Source organism: Leptosomus discolor, chromosome 15 (assembly GCF_034619465.1).
Source record: "Leptosomus discolor isolate bLepDis1 chromosome 15, bLepDis1.hap2, whole genome shotgun sequence".
Taxonomy (NCBI): domain Eukaryota; kingdom Metazoa; phylum Chordata; class Aves; order Leptosomiformes; family Leptosomidae; genus Leptosomus; species Leptosomus discolor.
The window spans coordinates 5,612,235-5,631,654 of record NC_141405.1 but is presented as its reverse complement, the minus strand read 5'-3'; the positions used below and the strand labels follow the sequence as shown (position 1 = coordinate 5,631,654).

Sequence of the window (19,420 nt, the reverse complement as noted above, 5' to 3'; positions counted from 1 at the left end):
TACTATCCATGCACCTCCTAGCACAGGCTGCTACATAAAGCAAAGGACTGGTTTGTTTGCTTCTTTTAAATTTAACCACTGGGAGTTGTAGTGAGCCTGAAAAAAAAAAAGTTAAAAGAATCCTTGCCTTGATTGTATTTAAAACCTAAAAGGAAAAAGAAAAGAGTGATTAAACTTCAAGTGAACAGGTACAATAGTTCTGTGCTAAAGTGTTTAACAAGTCTGAATGGGCTATGTAGAGAGAGCAAGGACTAAGGCTGTTCTAGCTGTCAAAGCAGGAGTTGGCCAAGTTCTCTGTATAAACATATATGCACATGGTGTCATCTAAGCAAAGCTTGAAGATACTGATTTAGTAATAGAAGTTCCTCAAAAAATACTTGCAGCCTATACGCTCTCAGTGTTCTTGTGGTTGTTATTTGAAAAGCAGAAGGTGGTTTGGGGGGTTTTCCCCTCCATAATTGTCTAATTATGAGTTGCTGCCCTATAACCAATTCTGTAACTGGCTGCTGAATATAGTGTGCCAAAAATAAAAACATTACTAGGGCTGCTATTGCTTGTTTTTTTTCTCAGTAGTCTATCAGATAGACACAGGTAGAACAATAACATCGTAATGTAAAATCAAATACTGCAGTTGTTTGTTTTGAGAAGACAAGGGCAGAAGCAGTGTCCTTCACATCTACCCTTCTCTGTAAAACTGAAGTGGGAGTCTCTTCTCAACTGTTGCTTGCTTTCCATCCTCCTTTTCAGCTAGCTTCTTCCTGTCTTTACACCATGCTGGTCTTAATCTTGAGACTGAAAAACACAGTCCCCTGTGAGCCCTATAAACTTGTTTAGGTTCACAAACTCACATTGCTGTTCTGAAGCTAGAGGTGGTATAACTTAAACCTGTAATCTGGCCTTGATAGGAAGAAATAAGAATGTACGGCACACAACACGTGTCATCAGCATTAAAGCTAGTATTTTCCTTTTCTATTCTGTCACCTTCCTCAGGGGAAAGAAATTTTCCTCTCTTGCCAAAGACAATAGCTAAAAAAAAAATGCAGGAAAGGTCATAGTGTAATAGAACTGGTGACTTTAAACATCAATACTAGACAGCAGAGGTAGAGAAGCTTTTCGGGTCAAGATTTAAGATAGAATAGTGATTAAGGAAGCAGATGTTTGTTTCTCTGGCGGTTAGTTAAGTTACTGTAACTGAAAATCAGACATAGAATCTATGATTCTGTGACACCTTGCAAGCAAATCAGGGCCAAAAGAAAGAAAATAATCCTGGAGCAGATGCCTAAGAGGAAATGGGAGTGTTGTAACAGCTGCTTATTTAAAAATAGGAGAACTGGCTGTTCAGGTTTCTGGAAGGTAGTAGAAGATGGTAGAAGCAGAAGAGTTTCAAGTTTAGCTATTTCTTGTGGCAGGGTTCATCACAGCCATGAATAATAGAAAGTTAGGGAGGGTGAAAGAATTACAGGCTTTGACAATGAACTTGATCTGAGAAGGCTGTCAATGCACAGGCTTTAACAGACTTGGGGAACAATTGGACTATACATGGAACCCTCCTTAGGTGCCGGTGCTTTCTCATTGTACATAATGGTTTTGTTTGAGTTTTCCTCTTTTGCAGAAACAATGTCTAAAGCCCTATGACTAAAGTTACATTGATGTTTGACAAGTAGAGATGCAGCATTTTGATGTTCTGGAAGGTACTGGCAAATCCTCCACTGTGCTCATCCCTACGGTGGTCAGTAACTTTATAAAATACTGCAGAATGAACACATTTGTATGTTATTTTTGGTTCAGCCAAATGGATCATTTCCACCTCTCTGCCCTGACCATCCGACACCAAGGACTGGTGAGACCCTCTTGCTTACTCCGAATTCTTGTAACACTCCATAGCCGTGTCACCTTGGCATCTGGCAGGGACAGAGGCCAAATTGCAAAACCAAAACCGCTTTTCGGGACTCGCGCGCTCAGGCGGGGGAGGGCGGCTGTGCCGCCAGTCCCAGCGGGCCGCAGGGCGGGCTCAGGGACGGACAAGGCCGGCGGCTGGGGCTTCCCGCACCACGGCGCCGCGCCCGTTCGCCGGCGGGGTGATCGCCCGTGCCCGTCGTCATGGCCGCCGCCCTCAGGCCGGGGCGCCGTCCGGGTCCCGTGCGCGTGGCTACATACGGCCTCGTGTGTAGCGAGGCCGGTGCGGGGGGGTCCGAGCGCCGGGAAGGGCCTGGAGCGGCCCAGCCAGTGACCGCCACCGCGACAGAAAACCGGGGGAGCGCGGCCTCTACTCGCCTGACCCCCGTTTGCCCGGACGGTTCCGCACGCGGCCCCTGCTGGCAGCGCCGCGGTTTCCGGAGGGGACGGGGCGCAACTGCACGGCTGAGCCGGCCGGAGCGAGATGGCGGTGGCACCGTCCGGCCGCCTCGGTGCCCTGCGAGGGCCCAGCGTTCGCGCCCGCCTCCGAGCCTCAGGCAGCGGCTGCGAGCCCCGGTACGGTGGCGCGGGGCGGTAGCTGCCGCAGCGCTGCACGGGCGGGCAGGCGGGAGATGCCGAAGCTGCGCGGGGAGGCCTTCTGGAGGGAGACGCTGCGGAGCGCTCACTACGTCGTGGCGCCCATGGTGGACCAGAGCGAGCTGGCCTGGAGGCTGCTGAGCCGCCGCCACGGCGCCCAGCTCTGCTACACGCCGATGCTGCACGCCCAGGTCTTCCTCAGGGACGCCAACTACCGCCGCGAGAACCTCTACGGCGAGGCCTGTCCCGAGGACCGCCCGCTCATCGTGCAGGTGAGCGCCGCGACCGCCCCGGGCGCCCAGGAAAGGCCAGCGGCGCCCGCCCCGGCCCGCCCGCTGCGCCCCGTCGGCCCTGGCACCGGGAGCGGCGGCAGGGACTGCCGGGAAGAGCTTCCCCGGGGTTAGCCTTGTGGCGCGCTCGTGGGTAACGGTGGAGCGTGTCCAGAGAAGGGCAAGGAAGCTGGTGAAGGGTCTGGAGAACAAGTCTTAGGAGGAGCGGCTGAGGGAACTGGGGTTGTTCAGCCTGGAGAAGAGGCGGCTGAGAGGAGACCTTATCACTCTCTACAACTGCCTGAGAGGAGGCTGTAGCGAGGCGGGTGTTGGTCTCTTCTCCCAAGTAACAAGAGATAGGACGAGAGGAAGTGGCCTCAAGTTGCACCAGGAGAGGTTTAGTTGGACATTAGGAAAGATTTCTTTACTGAAAGAGTGGTCAAGCACTGGAACAGGCTGCCCAGGGAAATGATGGACTCGCCATCCCTGGAGGTGTTCAAAAAACACATAGATGTGGCACTTCAGGGCATGGTTTAGTGGGTATGGTGGTGTTGGGTTGACAGTTGGACTTGATGATCTTAGAGGTCTTTTCTAACCTTAATGGTTCTCTTCTCTTCACAAGTGTGTTATAATCAGGTCTGAATTTTGAATAGATAATTACTTTTCATTGATAACTAATTGCTTTTAATGAACACCTTAATTGCTTTAATGAATAGCTAACGTTTTGTATTGATTTCCTGATTTGATCAGTTTACATTATAGTAAGAAATATACAAAACCTCACTTATGCTAAGAGACAGCAGATGCAGGCCTTACGAAGAAGGTCAAAGCTAAAGCTGCTGTGGATTGTGAAATTGTCCAGAACACAGAACAGGGAGACAGGTACAGGGAGTGAAAGTGCACATTCTTAGCATGTTTTCTTATCTTATGTGATGAAACCATAGAAACAAAGGAATGTTAACGTGAAGACCCTCACATCCTCCCCATCCTAATTTGTATATCAGATTTTGATCAGTAAGATAACCAATGATTATATTAGTATAGGAATATTAATGAAGATATTTAATAGGGTGGACCAATCATTGTAAATGTCAAAATTATTAGCGGACATAACATGCACGCTTATGTTAAAATATGTTAAAGATCATGACTTTGCAGAAGAAGAATATAAAATGCTGAAATTTTAATTTAACTTTGAAGCACGTCAGGTGGAGCTATCCCCTGTGCTTCCCAGCACTGCAATACAGAAGTGCCGGCTTATCTACAACTGTGTAGGTAAGTTTGTCATGATTGCGATCTTCTGTCAACAAGTGGGCATTGCCAAATGGACCCTTGCCTTCATCATCCACCCCATTCGTGTTAACAAATCCAGATGTTCTCCAAATGCGCGTGAGTTCAAGATAGTCAATCTCACCCAGATTCTAAAGTGGTTATACAGGATGGCAGAAATCTCATTTTCTTCACCTAAATGCCGCTAACAGTGCTTAGCTCATGAAGATAAGTGGGGTTTTCTGTTTATCCCTTGTCTAGCAAAGAAGATTTGGTGTCTTAACCACAGGGGCCTGGAGCAGTAGTCATCTTGCAGGGTTTCAGTACTTCTCACCTTGTCCTTAGAGCTGGTCTTCTAGAGTCAGGGGTCGTTCCAGATCTGATACCACCCGAGGAGGATCACAGTTTTTAGAGTAGTTCTCTGAAACCATGAGCTCGGTGCTTAGCTACAGGAAAAGGATGCAAGGAAGATAGGACACAGTTCTAAACTTGTGTCGCTTCTGCTTCTTGAGTACTGAGTGAGGTTCAGGTACTTCCCTCCACTCCATCCCAAAGAGAGAGAGGGGCCTGCAGAGCTGGAGAATAATGCAGGGAAAGACAGTCGGCATGAGCAGAGGAATGGCGTGATTTACACATGTGGAGTAGTTAAATGGATGAGGACTCTTCACCCTGGAAGAGAAGTGTCTCCCCTGACTGAGGGGAGAGATAAGTCTGTGAAAGTATGACTGGCTTGAAAAGAACAAATGGGAAACGCATGTTAAGTATGGGTAGTGATAGTTATAAACTGCAAAGTTCATTACCATGGGATATGCTGGGTGCTGAAAGATTGTGTGGGTTTAGAAAGCAAATGAAGGAAAACTCTACTGAGGGTTATTAGGTGCAGGAAACACCACCTCTGCTTCCAAAGTCCTTGAAGATGCTTTCCAGCTTCTGCTGTTCCCTAGACGTGTTGTTGACCATTGTCAGAGAAGGATGAGGTGGACCTTTGGTCTGTCTCAGTACAGCTTTGTATATTCTCCTTTCTTTCATGGGAGGTAGTTTCTTTTGCCACAGAAGAATACAGGTGGTAGAAACTAAAGTAGTTGTGGAAAGCTGTAAGTCTTTTGAACACAGGTCTGTAGCTCAGTAAGCTGTGTGTGCTGGGCGAGCCTGCCCAAAGAGTGTGAGTTACTGTGAGTTTGATGTATTACCTGTCCTCCCACTGGCCACTATTGGACATAAGGCACAGAACTAACCAGATTAATCTTTGGATTGCCCCAGTACAGCAATCCTTACTGAGTTCTGCAGTATTTCTGGGCAGGCTTGGGTTTTGGTCACAGACTCTGGGTTTAATTGGTGTCAGCCATAATTTATATAGTGCTGAAGGGTTTAAGTAACACCTTCTGCTCACATGTATTTGAATTTAAATCCCTATTATTTAAAGATTTGATTGCCTTGGGTTTTGTTAATAATGAATTTTAGAAAAGTCTGTTGAAAAGCATAAATGAGAAGAATAATCTGGCTCTGTCCTCTTCAAGAAAGCAGCTTAAAATTAACCTAATTTTTCTTAATAAATTGATTTTTTCACTGTTCTTTAAATGTTATATTAATTATGTTTAAGACTGGACATTTGACTAACAGCCCTATGTGTCTGTTTCACACTCCACTCTAATGTGAATTCATTTTAGAGGCAGTGGTGCTTCTTGGTATCTGCAAAGTTTGAATTGTCTCAAGACCTAGAGACACGACAGGTAACTTTTCTTCTGCACCACCTTTATGTTTTAAATGGTACAGCTGTTTGTTCTACAGAGGATTTTAAGAGTTGTTCCCTCCTATTCTTGGGTACTACATGTAAAATATTCTACAAATATTTCTTTGCCTCTTGAATGCTCATGTTTCTCATTTTGTCATTTGAAGGTTGAGGATCTTTAGATGGTAAGTGTCACAGTTTTTGTTGGGGTTTTTTTGAGAAATGGTGTTTGCTATTATTAACTGTGCATATTATGCCTGTTTTCTTAGCAAGTAGTTGCTTTGTAACTACATCCCAATGTGTTGTCCATACTTGAAGAAAGCTATTGCCTGATCATTCCACTTTTCTTTGTCTTTCTCAGTTCTGTGCCAATGACCCTGAAGTGTTTGTCCAGGCAGCACTGTTGGCTCAGGATTATTGTGATGCCATAGACCTAAATTTGGGTTGCCCCCAAATGATTGCAAAGAGGGGTATGTGCAAATCTGAACCCTGGATGAACAGAGAAATGACGTATTTCAAATGTGATTGAAAGGCAGTAAAACATCAAAAGGACCAAATTAAGCCTTGGGGGGGGTGTTGTGTTGGGGCGCGTGGCTGCAGTACTGCTGAAGTCAGGCTTAGTTACACCCGCTTTCACAGGTAATACTTTTGTAGTACCTGAAGCAAAAATTAGATATACTAAGAATTAATTCCAACTTCTCTTGAGTGACAGCTCTTGTGTCTAGAATGTCCTTCAGAAAAAGTACTTTTAGCAAGAACTTGATTTCCTTGCTGATTTCAGTTGCTCGAACAGCCTAATTTTGCAAAACTGAATTTAAAATTATGTCATGCAGGCACTCGGCACCTCCTATTTCCTTGGTACTTGCACCAGATTTATTTACGTTAGTGTATAAGAGGCTAGCACCTGCTGACTCCCTTCAAGATACTGCAAAGATAGCTATGTTTCAAAATCAAAACCAGAACCAGTGTTTGAAAATTTTGGATCAGTTAGGATGTTGAGGAAACATTTGTTCAGTAACTGCCCATTCCTCTTCTAAAATATCTTTCAAAGACTAATAGGAGGTGATCAGTGGTGTACAGGGCAAATAGATCTGTCAATCTGATCAGGGTTTATCCTGAAAGGAATTTTTGAACACCTGACATAAACACCTGAAAGTTGGACTTTGAGCTGCCAGTGTCAACACACCAGCCTTAGGGAGCAGCAGTGAAAGTAGGGTGTGGGGATTCATTGTTTATCCTGTAACTCTGGGGTGGCATGGGGAACAGAATGATCCAACTCTTACAGTTTGGGCAGGACAGAGCAACTGTGTTTCTGCCAGTAAGGCATATGAGTGTCTGGATCTTTGTATGTGAATGTTTACGGAAGCCATGTGCTTCAGAATGTTTCTCTTCTGTACAAGACACTAATACGCTATTTTATTATAGGTCACTACGGAGCATTTCTGCAAGAGGAGTGGGATCTTCTTCAGAGAATGAGTAAGTCTTTAGAGAGGCTTCACTTTGAGAGGGAATGGGATGAACTCGTCATTGAGAGAAGGTTTAGGGATTTGAGGGGAAAGGAGGCACAGCATGTTTCACGTTCAACTCAGCGTACTCTTAACTGTCCGCACCATAGCAAGTTGTGCGTCTCTTCTAATTTGTCAAGGATGTTTTCAGACTCTCGGTAGCAGTTGTGAACAGTATGGTATTATTTTAAGAAATACGTTCAGAACTGATTTAAAAAGCAAGGTTTGGGTCATTGTGTAGAGCTGAAAATGTCCCTTCACTCAGCTTCCAAGCAAGTGTCTGAACTGTTAAGTTAAAGAGCCTTACTTCTGTTTGCATTCCCTGTGGTCCGGGGAATCTTGAATGATGTTCGGCACAAAGACACTGCGGAGAACTTGGAAAGATAGGCAGTGCTTCCCTGGCCAGCATGTAATATTGTTGTTAGGGCACTTTTCTTAGGAGTGAAAGATGCAAATCAGAACAGCCTCAAGGTGAGAAGAGAACCCAGGTCATCTAGTTGGGTGAGAACCCAGGCTGGCTAGTGAGCGAGTTGTCGTATTAGGCTATTGTGTAAAAGGTGGGCAAAGCTTCATCTTCCTCCTTCTCCCCAGCCTTCTTTAAAATGGTGGAATACTATTTTCTGCTTGCACCTGTATACACTTTACTTGCTCCTTTGAAAGGGTGATAGGAAGTACCTATCATTAGAGCTCCTGGGATTAGAAGACAGGAGGTGACTTCCTGCATTATACATCCAAGTTCTGGAAGAGAGTTTCAGGCATGCCATTGCTCAGTGTTTTCCTGTTGGCTGTCTTCATTAGCTCTCTTTTTAGTAGTTTTCCGATTCTGTGCACTGTGTAAAGACTATAGGAGTTTAACATGTTGTTCTAGATTTTACCCTGACTCTGTAACCTACATTTACTACTTATTTGGATCCACAGCCTACCTCAGTGGATAAGCCTCTGCTTGCCTTGGACAAGACTCTACTTGTCGCGGTTATTTGGGTGAAATTTGGAAAGAAGCAAAGTGTCTCTTGTAGGAAAAGTGGACAAACAAGTGTTAATGTTGTTGGCAGAGTAGGAGGAGTACAATAGCCTGTGATGATAGCGAACCTGTATCAATGATTAAGATTTGAGGGGAGTGGTCCTTGAAGGTGAAGGTTGTGAAACTGAAAATGTTAGGGCTATTAAATGGTGACTGTTTTATTCCTTCTTGTTAGAATGCAGATTTCGTGCTTCATGTTTTAGTATTACTTGATTAACCTATGCAATAAGGATTACAGAGGACATTGCTGATTGTTTAAGCTGTGAGAACTGCGTAGCATTAACTTTTCAGGCTTTTTCCATACCACACCCACTATCAGATCATGAAGAGAGTAGGCACTTTTCATAGCATTGTGCAGCCCACTTACCTGTCTTTTCAATCTTTCCCAGTTTTACTGGCTAACGAGAAGCTCTCTGTTCCCATCACATGCAAAATCCGCGTTTTCCCAGACATTGACAAGACAGTGAAGTATGCACAGATGCTGGAGAAAGCTGGCTGCCAGGTAAGGAGGCAGCTGCTCCCTGTACTGTTGCATTGGACACAATGTGTAAAGCATCTGATGACCAGATCTTGGTGTACTGTGGAGATGAATAGGCTACATTATTTTACAGACGGAGAAAACGGGATGCAGAGAGATTGTATGAATTTGCAGTCACAGGCAGCAGGTCAATAGTATGAGACGGAAGACATCATGTTTTCAGAGTCTGTCTTGTGATCACTGCATCCTTCACAGTGGCTGAGCATCTCAGTCTATCATAGTGCTGCAGGAGGCAGTGTGAATGCATGAAATCCACAGGGCTATAGAATAAAACAGTATGGAAGGTGACCACCACTAGTGAAGAAACAGGCAGCCTTCTAGGATTTAAGTCCAGTTAATTTGGAAGAGATGGTCTGTGGTTAGAGCCAGCACTGAGGGTATTCAGGCCTTCTGCTGAGGAGCAAGCCAGTTCAATGTATCACAAATGGCAGCCGATGCGGTAGGAAATCTGTCTGTAGGTTCTCCCAAGATATGATCTTGTCATGCTGTGGAATAGCAAGCTGAAAGAAGCCCAAAAGCATGCCATGGTAGGTGAGCTGCTGATACCTTTCTGTGGTACCAAAGTCCCTGCACTGTTGAAATAGCAGTGGGAATTCAGTGGCATCCGTGAAGTGTATGGGGTGAAAGGAAATTTTTGTCGGTGGGTTTGTGCAAAGGCTTCATGCACATGAAGAGTAAATGTAGCTTTGTGTTCTAGCTGCTGACTGTGCACGGCCGTACTAAAGAACAGAAAGGACCACTTGCTGGCGTGGCGTCTTGGGAGCACATTCAAGCTGTCAGGTTAGTGAGCAGTACCGATCTTAGTGGATTTCTGCTAACACGCTATGAGGGTAGATTTTAAGCAAAGTGTGCAGTGGCATTGAAGAGCAAACAAATCTGTGACAGGAGTAGAATTTCTGAGTTAACTCTAATTCTCCGTTTTATGCATCTGTTTTATTCACTGGTATAGAAAAGCTGTAAGCATTCCTGTGTTTGCAAATGGAAACATCCAGTGTCTCAGTGATGTGGAAGAATGTATCCGTAAGACAGGAGTGCATGGTGTCATGAGTGCAGGTAAAGAAAATGAACTTTCACTCATAACAGAAGAGAATATGAACTGTTTCTGACTCTCTTAGCAGCCCCATATACATTTATTAAAAGCTTACGTCAGACTGACTCAGTGAACAGCTTTGATTGAAAGCTAAGCGGCCATTCTCTCTGCTCTTAGACTGGTGCAGTAAGTGTGTCTGCTGATTAGTATTCCTGCAGATAGTCCATGTTGGGCTGGGACAAGAAAGAACTGGCATAACTTCCTACAAGAAGAGCTAGGATAGACATCAGAAAAAGCTTTCCATCACTCACACAGTTAAAGCAATGAAACATTTTCAGGGGGGTTGTAGGATCTTATTTTTAGAAAATACTGGTTAACAAAAGGTTTGTGAAGCTAATAGAGAAGCGCATAGTGAAAAGCAGTATCTGTAAACTTAGGCCAGACAAATATGAATACAGACATAAAGTAAGACACTCATTGTCCAAGTATTTAACCACTGGGCAAGAAAAGCAGTGATTTCTCTATTTGTTAAATTTTTTTTTTCTATCTCTGTGTCAAGATTGGATGCCTTTCTGGAAAATGTGCATTCATTAGATATGAGCTATTTGGCGCAATTAAAAATTGTGTAATGAAATACAATATCCTGAGGTCAGGCTGGAGTTTTATGGACCCCATGTTCCTCTTTGTGAGTACATGGGTGATGTGTCTGTGACTGGCTGGTAGAATCACAACAGAGCTGATCAAGCTCCAGAGCCTACATTTTGTTTTCTGTTTCAATCCTGAAATGAAAGTTTGAGTATTTCTTTTCATTCCCTAGAAGGTAATCTTCATAACCCAGCTTTGTTTGAGGGCCGAAACCCATTGGTGTGGGAGATGGCTGAGGAGTATCTGGAGATAGTGCAGAAGTACCCTTGTCCATTGTCTTATGTTAGGGCTCATCTCTTCAAGCTCTGGCATCACACGTGAGTATCTCCAGAGAACTCTTAATGTTTTCAGGGCTCCTCCTGCTTAGCAAGTGTCTAGCTTTTCTGAACAAGGATTTGTTTGGCCAGAATTAGTATGCTGCAAGGTTTTCTTTCCTTTCTTACCTGGCTGGAGAGAAGGTGGGCTGAAGCCTTTTACCCTTCACTGTGTATCTGGGAAACAGGGCATGGGGAATGAACAAGTTACCACAAGCTAAGCTAGGGCATGAGCTCACAGCACATCAGCTACCATGTGGTAATTGCCCGTATGCCCACATCCACTTTATGGCAAACATGAGTTAACTAACTCCTTGTTCAGTGTGAGGCAAGCTGTCTTGCATTTATTGTGGAGTAACAGCATGGCCATGGGCAGTTACTGAGGAGCAGCTGATGTACAGTGCGTTCATATTACCTTATCTCAAAGTACCTTGGTTGTTTGCCAAGTATTTAGTTGGCAAAGAGGAGCAGGTATGTGTGCTTTTCTGTGGGATTACAAGAAAGAAAATAAGCTTCTACCAAAAACAAGTGCAGCAAGAAAAAAATCTATAAAAAGCTTTTATAAAGACATTTTTAGTTGTCTCCTCAGTCTAGCAATAATGAATAAATACGACTTGATGTTTGGGATTTGCCTCAGGCTTCAAGTTTACCAGCAGCTGCGTGAAGAACTAGCAAAAGTGAAGACTCTAGAGGGCATTGTAGACGTCAACAGGGAGCTGAAACTACGATGCCAGGTACCAAGATGGGCCCTAATCTCCCAGAACATCACTGTCCACACTTGGTGGGAACTTACCGTGTATGTCATGCAGTTAGTGTCCGTTAGTCATTTCATTGGAACTTTGTGGCTTACCAGCCTTGATATTGGTAGTTTACTACAGTGGCAACCCCTTAAGCCTGAACAGCTTTACACGGGATAAAGTTGATTTAGGAGTTACAAATCTGCTTCAATTAATCTGTCATAGTAGAGGGGTTTTGCCTATATTTAACTGTCAGTAACTGTTAGTTTAAATTCCAATTTGTGGTTTCCTGGAGTTTGAAGTATTATTTAGAGTATTTCCTGAGAACTCCAGGAAAACTGACTGTTACTCTATGCTGCAGGAAGAAATAGCTAATCAGAAGGAAGGAGAAAAGCCAAAAGAAGGGTTGCCTTTTTTCCACTGGATCTGTCAGCCATACATCAGGCCAGGGTGAGTTATCTGTTCTAACATGGACAGGTGTCAATAGGCCTTTCCCACCCCATCAGTATAGAGCCATCAACTTCTGTTCTAGGAGCTTATATTCATTTGAAAATAAGTGAAGACTTTGGATTATTTTTATTCTGGTTTGGTTTTTTCCTGGTTATTGCTTTGTTCGTGAGGATGTTGCTCATTGTATGCATCTTCTTTAGTTCCTCATCAGATTGCTCTCTCTCTGGAAAGTAAAAACCAAGAATTCCACTGGAACTCAGAAGGAGAATCTGATGAGCAGCAAATACGCTACCTGACAGTACCTTATTGCTATATGTAACATGAATATTGCTGGTAGCTGCCAGGGTAGCAAAGACTGGGACTAAATTGTATTCTATAAAGGATGCTTCTGTTGTATGGACTAGCTTTTCAGATAGCTTATTCTCTTCCTGTTGTGAAAATTGGGTTGAAGAGGAGAATGGGTGTGTCAAGATTAATATTTCAGTAAATACTTAAGCAGATTAAGTAAAACCTGGGAATAACAGGTTAAGAGGTGCCTAATTGAACTGGACAATTTTCAATGACTTTCCAACCAATATATCTGACAGTGTGTCTGTTAACAGCCAATGTTAACAAAAAAGTGAGGTTTTTCTATTCCACTTCTAAGGCTTCAATGACGCTTCCTTGTAATTTAGCCATGATAGAAAGGTTTACAGTTTACCCAGATTTCTGTAAACCAGAATAGTGACCAGAGAACACCTACTTCTTCCCTTCAGCCAACTTGTGATGATGTTCACTGTTTCAGGCCAAAGGAGAGATGCAAGGAGAATGGAGCCAGTGGGACTGAAAAAGGTGTGCGAGGGAAACGTGCTCTGGAAGAGGAGGAAGATGGAAATTCTGAGCTTCTGTCAAAGAATAAACAAAAAAAAAAGTTAAGAAATCCAAATAAAAGCTTTGATCCATCTTTAAAACGTAAGTTCTGTTTATTGGCATACATGCATAGAAAGTTGTTGATATCACATTTGACATAAATTGCCACTATTTATTTTCCTTGTTTATGTAGTTGTAGAAACTTTAAAAAGGGGGGGGATTGTCGGGAAATTTCGGTAGTAGGCAATGCGATTTAAATTATGTTCATTAGTAAAGAAAATAAGGATCAAAGAAGTGGGTCACTGATCCACTATAAGCATCTTTTTAAGATCAAAATGCTTTACAAACTAAATTGTAGCTGTCACTAGTATTTGAAATTGAAGTTTCGTATGCATTTCAAGTAGATGTCCTCTTTTACACTTGACTTGAGGATTAAAGTTTTCTGTGTTTGGGTTTAGCTTAGAGGTACTAAAAAAAGTCAAAGTGTCTTTACCTTTGCACTGAGGTACTGTACTTTTATTTCGAAAAGAGTCTCTGGCTAGAAAAGTGCCAAGCTTTGTCTGATTCTGATTTTTTTTTTTTTTTTTAATTCTCTCACATTAAAATACCGTTGCTGAAATCAGTTCTCTCTCTCTCTCTCTCTCTCTCTCTCTCTCTCTCTCTCTCTTTCTCTTTCTCTCTCTTTTCCAGCCAAATATGCAAAATGTGATCAATGTGGAAACCCTAAGGTAAGTCACTGCCAGTGTCCATTACAGCATTTCCATTAGATGGAAATTAAAGGACCATGTAGTGGTCCATGGCTCAATGTCCAGAGGGAGATCAGTGATGACTGGTGTCCCTCAGAGGAGGGACCACTGCTGTTTAGTATCTTCATTAGTGACGTAGACGGTGGGATCGAATGCACACTCGGGAAGTTTGCTGACAACACCAAGCTAAGTGGTGCAGTTTACACACCTGAGGGATGGGAGGCCATCCAGAGGGACCTGGACAAGCTTGAGAGGTGGGCCCGTATGAACCTCATGAGGTTCAACAAGACCTAGTGCGAGGTCCTGCACCTGGGTTGGGGCAACCTCCAGTATCAATACAGGCTGGGGGATGAAGGGTTTGAGAGCAGCCCTCCCGAGGACTTGGGGGTACTGGTGGATGAAAAGCTGGACCTGAGCCGGCCTTCTGAGGCCAGCCGTATCCTGGGCTGCATCGAAAGCAGCGTTGCGTGGCCAGCAGGTCGAGGGAGGTGATTCTTCCCATCTGCTCTGGTCAGACCCCCCCTGCAGTGCTGCGTCCAGCTCTGTGGTCCTCAGCACAGGAAAGACACGGACCTGCTCGAGCGGGTCCAGAGGTGGCCACGAAAATGCTCAGGGGGCTGGAGCACCTCCCCTGTGAGGACAGGCTGAGAGAGCTGGGGCTGTTCAGCCAGGAGAAGAGAAGGTTCTGGGGAGACCTTCTAGCGGCCTTCCAGTGCTGACAGGGGGCCTATAAGAAAGATGGCTACAGGCTTGTTAGTACGGCCTGTTGCAATAGGACAAGGAATAATGTTGTTAAACTAAAAGAGGGTAGATTCAGACTAGATATAAGGAAGACATTTTTTACAATGAGGGTACTGAAACACTGGCACAGGCTGCCCAGAGAGGTGGTAGAAGCCCCATCCCTGGAAACATTCCAGGGCAGGTTGGATGGGGCTCTGAGCAACCTGCTCTGGCTAAAGATGTCCCTGCTCGTGGCAGGGGATTGGACTGGATGGCCTTTGGGGGGGGTCCCTTCCAGCCCAGACTATTCTATGATTCTATGAATAACCGCACCAATTACTCAAATTCTCAGTCCTTGCAGAAGAACACCACCCACCACTAACCCTAGTAAGAGGGGTTTTGTTTTTACTTTCACAGTAGAATATACATGTGTAATTACTGGAATTTTGGAGATTTGTTTCCAAGACATCTTGGGAAGTTCATCTAACTCGCCACCCTCACAGTGAAGATGTTCCTTACAGCTAATCTAAATCCACCCTCTTTCAGTTTGAAGCCATTACTCCTTGTCCTATCACTACATCCCCTTGTAAAACATTATTGGTGTACTAGTACAAGTACTTTAAACATCATCACAGTATAGTCTTTAGTGAGCGTCAGGCAGGAATCTGCGGGTCTGTTTTTGTTGGCTTTTGGCTGTATGCTCTTAATCAGAATGAGAATGAGCACTTGGTCATTCTCTGCTCTGTTTTTGCTAGCACATTAACATCAGCTTTCACCATTAGCAATGTTAAACAAGCCAGCAGTTTTCCAGGTTGTGTGTAGCATATATATTTGAAATGTCAAATATTTTGTATTTGAAAAGAGTTCATTGGGGTTTTTTGTTTGTTTTCCCTTGGGGAACATAGCTGTTTCCTTGACAGGGAGCTGTTGCTGAGTGAGCAGACTGTATTTATTGCTGCTAATATACCTGTGTATCGAGACATACAAGCAGAATAAGGCGCAAAGAGTAATTTTGTGTTCTAGCTGAAAAAATAGCATTACAGCTATGGGGCTGGGAAGACAGGGACACACACGCATGTGGCTTTGCTCTCATTTGTAACACTATTGGAGCACCTTGGAAATAGCCGCCAGCTGGGGCTGAGGTTGGAGCGGCAGCTACAGAATAAAATGGTTTTTTTGCTATGTTCATTATTGGGAAAACATTGAGCATTCATCTGGCCTGCTTTCAAAACCATCCTGTTCCATAGCTAATCCACACGACAGCGTGGTGTGTCAACCATGATTGTCTGAAGCTGGGCTTAGTCTCATTTTTTGTTTGCTCTTAATGTTGCAGGCAGCCCTTGAAATCTTGCGGCTAGCCCTGGTAGTGGGTTTTGTGTGTGTTTGTTTGTTTTTTTTCCCTAGATCGGGGGCGGGGGGGGGGAATGGGACAGATGGTGCGCAGGGAGAGAGCAAGAACACCAACAAAAAAATTCAACCAAGGGCTTTCTAAACATGAAGGAATGGGGTGGAGGGAGACACCAAACCACACAACCCCACTTTCCTAAATGATCACTGAGCATGTGTGAGCCAAAGCACCACAGACACCCAGGCAAGTATAGGCAAGCGTTCAGCTATCCCAGCCTCAACTGCTGCTGTCCCCTAAGGGTCAGACTTATTTTACTATATGCTCAGGTATATTTTAAACTGCAAGTAGGGAAGTAATTGCTGTGGTAACATTTATTTTAGGAGTAGCTACAGATGGTGGCAAGCATGTCAGGCACTATGTTTCACATACTACTTTTGCAGAGAACTACAGCAAGCTCACCTGCAACAAATGTCATAATGTTTGTTCCAAAGCACTTAGGGCGCTTGCCTGCTTCTGTTGTGTAACCCCACAGGTTACTGATGTTGCAGAATTTGAATGTGGAACTTTTTTTGTTGTTTTTTGTTTTGTTTTTTTTTGTTGTTGTTGTTCTCTATGTATGAACAGTTGCTAGCTCTGCCCCCCCCCCCCCATATGACAGCAACTCTGTCCTCTTCATTAGACTGAGGTGTGACTACCTAATGTATGAGCTCACATTGTTTTCCAAAGGTCTGAATGTGCAGAGCTGTATTGTTACTGCTTATTATAGTAAACAATAATAATTTTATTTCCACTGATACACACTTGTTTACACACCACCGCCCCCGCCCCCCCCCCCCCCCCCCCCCCCCATCCCAACCCAGGGCAATAAATGCGTGTTCAACATGTGCCGAGGATGCTGTAAGAAAAGAGCGTTCAAAGAGACAGCAGACTGTCCAGGTAAGCGCAGCTGTCCATACAAGCTGGTGAGCAAATGTCTTGTCTGCCATGTATATTCATTAGGTTAATCTTTGGTTTATGGGGTGTGGGCTAAACTCTACATACATAGCCATCTAAAATTTTACCATACAGTTTTAAAAGCCTGCTCTTCCTTCTATGTATAGTATTTCTTCTGCTTCCAAAGCCCTGGGATGCATGGTTTCCAGACTATGGGGCCCCATTCTTTATAAAGAATGAGCTGTTCTGTTTACCAGTGCAGTCATCTCATTTCAGGTTGTGTTTGTTTTGGTTTCTTTCTTTTCTTTTTTTTCCCCCATCCTTGTTTCTTCAGGTCATGGATTACTTTTTAAGACCAAATATGAAAAATCCCTTTCATGGCAGAGTAGTCAAAGAGTAATTCAAACCCCAGAGCTCAGTCGGAGAGATGTAGCTGTGGGGGAGACTGCTGTACTGAAGGAGGCTGGTGACAGTGCAGTGTGAAGCTTTGGAAATGAATAGTTAAAAGAGCTCCTGCCAGGCCTCTGCTTCCCTGGGCCAAAGAACATGCCATCTCCAGCTCACCGTCAGCTGTATGAACTTGTTCCACAGGTTTATTTTAAGTTCCGGAAAAGTTTTATTTAAGTAAAAAGCTGCTTACTCAGGGAATTATCCTGCATTTGAAATAAAAAGGATGCAATTAAATTGCTCATGCTGTGTTTCAAAGACTGAAAATGCTGCATTTTTTTGGGCGGGGGCAACCTATATAAGCTACCCTCACAATCTGCCTCTGATATGTTCATTAACTGTTCGCATCCTCTTTTTAATATTGGGGAATAAATGTCTTGTATTAGAACAGCCTTCTCGTGTGCTAAAAATAGCAATGTTAAGGACTTCTTCACCAATAGAAAATATGAATGTAAAACTGTAAGATGTTGCTATGACCACATTGTGTATTACCACTTGTTAGTTTTATACAGTATGATAAAGCTTACCAGTCTCCCATGAGCCAAAGGTTGTGGGAAAATTAAGTATTTTTAATAGAGAGGTTGTCTGAAATTATGTGCTAAGTTAGAACCAAGTCCCTGAACCTTTCCCTGCTCAAAGTCTCACACTTAATTACATGATCATTCTTTCTCCTTCCCACCTGATAAATTCTGAGAGAAATGTGTCAAAACCAGATGCAGGTCTACACATGCCAGACCCTGCCTGGTTTTCACCCTTTTTCCTGTGGACTCTGTGTGTCTCTGAGGCACTCAGGCAGTGTAGCCTTCCCATGTTCAGTATGCTATAAAGAATGTGAGCAGCCAAAAAAAAATCAGCAAGGGTACGCAGCTGTTTAATAGACTGAAGAAACGGAAGGCAAGCCGTCCCCTCTGAAGCTAGACTAAATAAATGAAGCTTAGCTCAGCTTTGAAAATGTATTTCCCTGTGGTCTGTTTTCTGAATGCAGTTTACTTCACACTGCACGCTTAGTGACCTCACTCCAGCGTATGTCGCCATTTCCTGCAGCTGCAGACTGAGCATCTTACTGCAGAGCTGCTGGCACCTTCTTAGCGTACTAAAAGCAGCAGGCCTGTCCGTGCCTGCTTTCTTGTCACATGTTGGCTACTGAAGGGAACAAAGGCAACGATGCATTGTTGAGGCTGTAAAACACGCAGTCTGGCCATGCTTGGTCTGGCAAAGCTGGCATGTAATGAACAAGCCCTGTAGGCACTAGAGCCTTTAATTGTAAAATTAGCAGGTCTTTACTGTTTCTCCCAGGGAAGTGGAGAAATGGGGGGGGGGGGGCAGAAAGAAGAAGGTGGGGGGGCGTATGTAGGGGGATGGATACAAGAAAGAAGGAAGTGGAGTGGGGCGGGGGGGAAATCACAGAATGGTAGGGGTTGGAAGGGACCTCAAAAGATCAGTTTTATGTGCCTGGCTAGGGTCCTGAGCAACTGTTCCTGCCCATCTAAAATGGCTTGCCTGCAACTGAGAGCATGTCAAGGACCTGCTTCCAGCAAGCCAAACCTCTGCTTCACATGGCCAGACCATCAAGAGATTTGGCGTACATTTACAAGCATGCCCTGCTTGCTAGATGAAGTATGCCTGTTTTAAGCCAGTAAGTTTACCTCCATGGAGGCAGGTTTTAGTTATAACTGGCCTTAATTTTTGTTTTGTTTTGATTTATTCTAGGCTGGTGTGTAATCTAACATTTCTCTAACAGCCTACTACAGCACCATACTGGCCAGTAACAAGAAATTACGTTGTGGTCAAGCTGTCGGTTTTGTAAGCAATTAAAGCAAGCATATTGCCAACACAACATCTAGCAAGTGGACCATCTTACAGTATGTAGTAATGTACACTGCGTGGATACTCTGTGTTACCACTTTCTGGTGTATAGTTCTGAACAGTTGAGGGTTTGCCTGGGTGGCCAACAAAATCAAAACAGCGTATTCTGTTTCAGCTGGTGCGCTGTGTTCATACATTCAGACTGTGCAACAGAACCTCCAGCTTGGAGCTGGCTTAGGTGTGTACCTTACACAAATTTAGAATAAAATAGTTCATTTAGCATCGATGCTGGTAGAGCTGTTTTGAATACAACTAGGAGGACAGGAGCCAGGAGGAAGACTTCTATGGTTTCTTTCCTTGATGCTTCATCTGTCCGACTATTTTTCTAGAATCCCAATTGCAGAGATTCTTCCTCTGCCTGTCAGACTCTGTCAGATAGGCCCTTTTGGACGTTATGCTGGGTCTGAAAGGAAATGAACAGGAAACCCAGCATCCAGAATACCAGTTCTGCATAAACCACTGTTGAAGTGTCTTCTTAGCGCCGAAGAGACCTTGCCTTGGAAAAGAAAGG

At 44.1% G+C, this 19,420-nt stretch overlaps 1 protein-coding gene across 3 annotated transcripts; it reads left to right on the top strand.

The window, feature by feature from the left end:
* The first annotated feature begins 2,528 nt into the window (after positions 1–2,528).
* On the top strand, positions 2,529–17,280 carry DUS1L (dihydrouridine synthase 1 like). 3 transcript variants are annotated; one of them, XM_086473462.1, is made up of 13 exons: positions 2,529–2,765; positions 6,122–6,230; positions 7,186–7,236; positions 8,676–8,788; positions 9,522–9,604; positions 9,774–9,877; positions 10,672–10,816; positions 11,451–11,547; positions 11,912–12,000; positions 12,785–12,951; positions 13,540–13,577; positions 16,524–16,599; positions 16,931–17,280. In XM_086473462.1, exons 1-13 carry the CDS (start codon positions 2,529–2,531, stop codon positions 17,077–17,079), a joined length of 1,458 nt encoding a protein of 485 aa, XP_086329588.1. In that variant the 3' UTR covers positions 17,080–17,280. The 3 variants fall into 3 exon arrangements, with proteins under 3 accessions (XP_086329588.1, XP_086329587.1, XP_086329589.1); XM_086473461.1 differs by having other exon boundaries at positions 11,846–12,000; XM_086473463.1 differs by lacking the exon at positions 2,529–2,765 and adding an exon at positions 5,928–5,945.
* Positions 17,281–19,420: the final 2,140 nt, after the last annotated feature.